Consider the following 4334-nt stretch of genomic DNA (forward strand, 5'->3'; position numbering starts at 1 on the left):
ATTTCCCATCATCAGAGGTAGAGTCAAAAAATTGTCAGAGGGATAATTGCTTGAGACACTGTTTTCAGACAACAGGATAAATTATGGAAGAACTTACTGTTTTCCCAATTACAGTTCCCTGTTGCATTAATATCCACCTTGTTATAGTAATTAACCTACAGCGTCACACTTCAATAAAATACCGATGGAGTCTCCTGCTGCAAATGCACAGCTTTCACGTTTATTTAGTGCTCCCAGCACAGACCTTGCCGCCTGGCTTAGGACACAACAGGCAGGCTGTAAATACATGCCTTATATTGCCAGCTTACCGCTGCAGGGTCAGGCACCTACGGGGAATGCTCAACTTAGCAAAAGGATGAGGTGTGTCTGTGGCCAAGGTTGAGGGACGTGCGTGCCCTCCGTGGAAAGGCAGAGCGGAGAATTGCACATGCAATGCGACGTCTGATGGCATCGTGCACCGTTGTGATACGGTCCTTGGATGATACTCATCCAGCTGGACTCGCTACTGGATCCCTGTGACGTACAGGGTCATCTTCCACTGCCCTGAGTGTTTACTCATCAGTTATAATGAAAGGTATTCATTTCAAACGAGCAGCTCTGGTTGAACTGTATTAATGAACAAAGAAATGTTGGAAGCTGCCAAAAGAAGAGGCTCAGATCTGTGTCCTGCTGAATGACAACAGAGAGAGCCCATTCGAGTGCCCCAGACATCCCCCTGATGCAGTTAAATCATTATGAAACGTAATTTAAGTATTTTGCTCCAGGTGGAATTAATTTTTTTTTTCAAATTGACTCTACCCCCAAGAGTTAATGTTTCCATTAGTGCCACAGCACGCCCTTATAAAATTCATTGAATTTCATGCATATATTGTTGCAGATTAAAGTTAAAAAACTTGTCATCTAAGTTAACCAACAATATTTCAAAGGACTGAGGGGGGGTAAAAAGGGACAGGAGAGATAACTGTGCAAATGGTGCTGCTTGGGAAATATATTCCTTACATGATTCCTTCATCTCTTTAGAAAGGCTTTGAAGTTTTCTAGTGAATAAATTTCTCGCAACACAGAATGAGTCCACTCTTCTGCAAAGCTAATTAAGCAGCAGTATGGCAGGACAGCATCACATCGGGTTTGGGGAAGGAGAGCAGATAACTTTGTTTCTTTAGTACGATGGTAATCCCTAGTTAATAACAAACATTACGGCAAATAATATTACTGACCTTGCAACAAGCCACCCATCTCCATACAGGCACCATTTCCTTTCCCAGCTGTAGCAGTTGGGGTTTCAGACTAGGAATATTTGACAGAAAGTGATTAATAGGACCCTGAAATCACAGGCATCCATTAGGAGAGGTTCAAGCCTTAAAGAGGAATGAAATCTCTACCCTGACCCTCTCTGTGATGAAGTACATTGCAGTACCCTCTGATAAGTATAAAACCATTCCTAGAAGGGATCAAAGCTTGTAGACATGATGGTGAGCCCCTAAAGGGCTGTCACTGTCATCCATTCCTGCCACGGCAGAAGATCTGGGATGTTAAAATCCACCAAGGTGATCGCAGGAGATCACGATGGGACCTCAGGGGATCCAGATCAAAGGTCGTCCCCTCCTGTCCCCTTGAGATAAATACAGCTTTGCATTGCAGGTGAAGGGACACAAACCTGGCTCCTTGGAGGTTTCTTCCTAGCTTTCATGGGCCAGGGAGAGGTCACAGGGAGGCAGATCCTGTCCTCCTCTTGCCTGCGGGGATGTGCCACTGAGGTGCAGATGAGGGAGCCCAGTGTGGGAGATGGGGTGGGAGTCACTGCTTGGGTCACCTTCTAGAGCCAGAAACCTCGTCTTACTGTGGAGTTTTTCTGGCTCCTGTGTGTTTTCATGCAGTCTGTGGTGGAGTGGATGCTGAGTCCTTCAGCATGCCACAGATGCTGTTCACGCTGAGCCTCTGCCGCTTGCTTCAAGTGACAGGAGTTTCTGGGAAAAACACCCCAAATCTCTTTAAAATTTTTCCTCTGTTTAATCCTGCTCTTTGCTCCAGAAATATCATACTTCCATAGGTACACACTTTACAGTTAGCATAGTGGCGAAGCTGACCTGGAAACACCAGCTAGACAACTAGGTGGACGACTAGCAGCTCTAATATTCTTCAGCTCATTCTGAAAAGTAAAAGCCTCCATGGCTCACACATCCTCTGTGTTCACCTTACAAGTACATGTGAACTCAGTTGCATTTTTTTGCACCACAGAAAGTATTTGTAAATTATTGTAAGCCCATCGATGTAGTTTAATGCTGTGCAAAACGCAGCTGAACGTTTTCCATTTGTCACCCTCTGATCTACTTCTTCGTTATTTCTTTGCAGCTCATATTTGAAGGGATCCGGGGCCCCGGCATCGAAGGTGATATTGCTATTGATGATGTATCAATTGTGGAAGGAGAGTGTATGAAATCAGACCAACCGGCCAACAGTAAGTGGCTCTTCCACATGCGAGGGAGAGCAAATTGCTTCTCGTGGTTGTAAATTTGAGACACCTTCTACAACAGATTTCCTCCAGGAGAACAATACATTGTTTGGTTCAGTTGGAGAGGCTTAAAGTGAAACATTTTCCTTGGAAGCAAGGTCTGGAGTCAAAATGTCTTTGTTCAGATAGGAAAATGCTGGTTTAGCAGAGATGCAAGTGAAAGGCCGATGGGCATTAGGCAGAGGTGAGAGCAGGGGGCTGCACTCCATGGTGGGGCTGAGCTGGGCGGACGTGATTCGAGATGGGCAGACAGATAAAGCGACATTAAAAAAACATTCAGGGGGTCCAAACAGTATGAAATTAATGAATATCAGTGTTGTGATTCCCTGTGGACCTTGTTTCATCCCTCCACCCCCACGTGTGCATTACAATACAGACCTTAACTACACAGCCAGATGTTTTTTTTTTTATCCCGACGTCTCCTGCCTTATTCAGTTGGCGAGCACTGTTCTCATCTCCTCCTTGTAGGAGGTGACCTTGCAGAATGCTGTCCCCACAGAGACCGGGGCTCTGCCCGGGGAGGTCGGTGGCACTCGGTGTGACAAGCGGAGACAGCCCGGGTGAGCACCACCGCATCGTCCTCCCCGGCTGCCCCCACGTTGGTGTGCAGGACAGGTTACGATGGCTGAGCCCTTTATCCTCTAAGCCTTGTAGCAATGCTGACTGTGTCTGGGCAGCTCTTTAATTCTACCTTTTTCCCCCCTTTTTGTAGATTTACGATCAGGTGCTGTTGGGACATTAGCGCATATACGACTTATCCCAGTTATCATCCTCATGTCTGTCTTAAGTCATCAGAGGTGACCTTATCCTGGCAGAGGCTACAAAAGATTCACCAGGCACTGGCATGAAGAAAGAGTCTTTGTAAAATGGACATTTAAAACCAAACTACCAAAGATTCCTCCACTGACTGACTCAAAAGTTAAATAAATACATAAATAAATAATAAAAAAAATAATTAAAAAGCACTGGGGACATAAAAGGCATCACGGGAGTGTAACTCACTATGAACCATGCGTGAGAACGAGATCTGGCCTAAGTAAGGAAGAGACCTTCAGGTGCTTTTGTGGTCAGTAATGAATACAGCATCATCTGGTTGAACTCTCGGAAAAGAGCTATAGAAACCCTTGTCAAAGCACAAAGTCATGGCTGGTTTTGTTTCAAATGAATAGTTTGCTTGTTACCATGGAAACCTAATGGCCTGCCAAAAAAAAATAAATGAAGGAGTGAGAGAGGAAATAAAAACAAAAAGAGAGAGAGAGAGAAACACCTCACTGTAAACAGGGTATGTGAAGAGCTGGCATTCATTTTCCCTTCAAGAAGGTTTTTAGTACAGAGTTAAATAAATGTAGGCCCTTTCTACTTTGGCTGTCACCTCCCCTAGAGAATAACCCTAAATCAGAGCTGTTTTAAGACATTTATGTTTCATTTCTCATGGCTATGCTTGATAACTGTATGCTGTCTCCTTTTGCATGCATTACTATCCAGGATGTGCGACCTGGGCTTACATATTACACAGGCTTATCGGAGTTTGCTTGCGGCCACTCGAACACCCCTCTCCCCTCCCCAACTAAGTCATCTGTTCTAATGAAGTGAAGAAACCAAACCACCGTCTTTTATAAATTGCCATGGAAACCAAGTGCCTTCAATGAAACAAGCCTGATTTAAAAATAAATAAATGAATAATAAAAAAATAATAATTTCAACACAGAAGCTTGCACTGCTAAAATGTGGTTTGTGCAAACTATTTTCTAAACAAACTACGGAGCCTGGGTGTGCAGACTGCAGGCAAGGAGATGAAGCCGCTTCTGGAGACGGATGGACC

At 44.5% G+C, this 4334-nt stretch overlaps 1 protein-coding gene across 1 annotated transcript in view; it reads left to right on the forward strand.

Annotated features, from left to right (window-relative positions):
* The window catches only part of LOC104160779 (MAM domain-containing glycosylphosphatidylinositol anchor protein 2-like), a gene marked incomplete at its 5' end in the record, with an annotated part of 15166 nt that extends 11127 nt beyond the window's left edge, over window positions 1-4039 (forward strand). The window contains 2 exons of the mRNA XM_009698995.1: window positions 2353-2458; window positions 3225-4039. Of these exons, the coding sequence (XP_009697297.1) occupies window positions 2353-2458; window positions 3225-3313 (195 nt within the window). The remainder of the gene's footprint in view (window positions 1-2352; window positions 2459-3224) is intronic.
* Between the last annotated feature and the right edge of the window lie 295 nt (window positions 4040-4334).

This window comes from Cariama cristata, unplaced genomic scaffold (genome assembly GCF_000690535.1).
Source record: "Cariama cristata isolate BGI_N322 unplaced genomic scaffold, ASM69053v1 scaffold5534, whole genome shotgun sequence".
Lineage (NCBI taxonomy): Eukaryota > Metazoa > Chordata > Aves > Cariamiformes > Cariamidae > Cariama > Cariama cristata.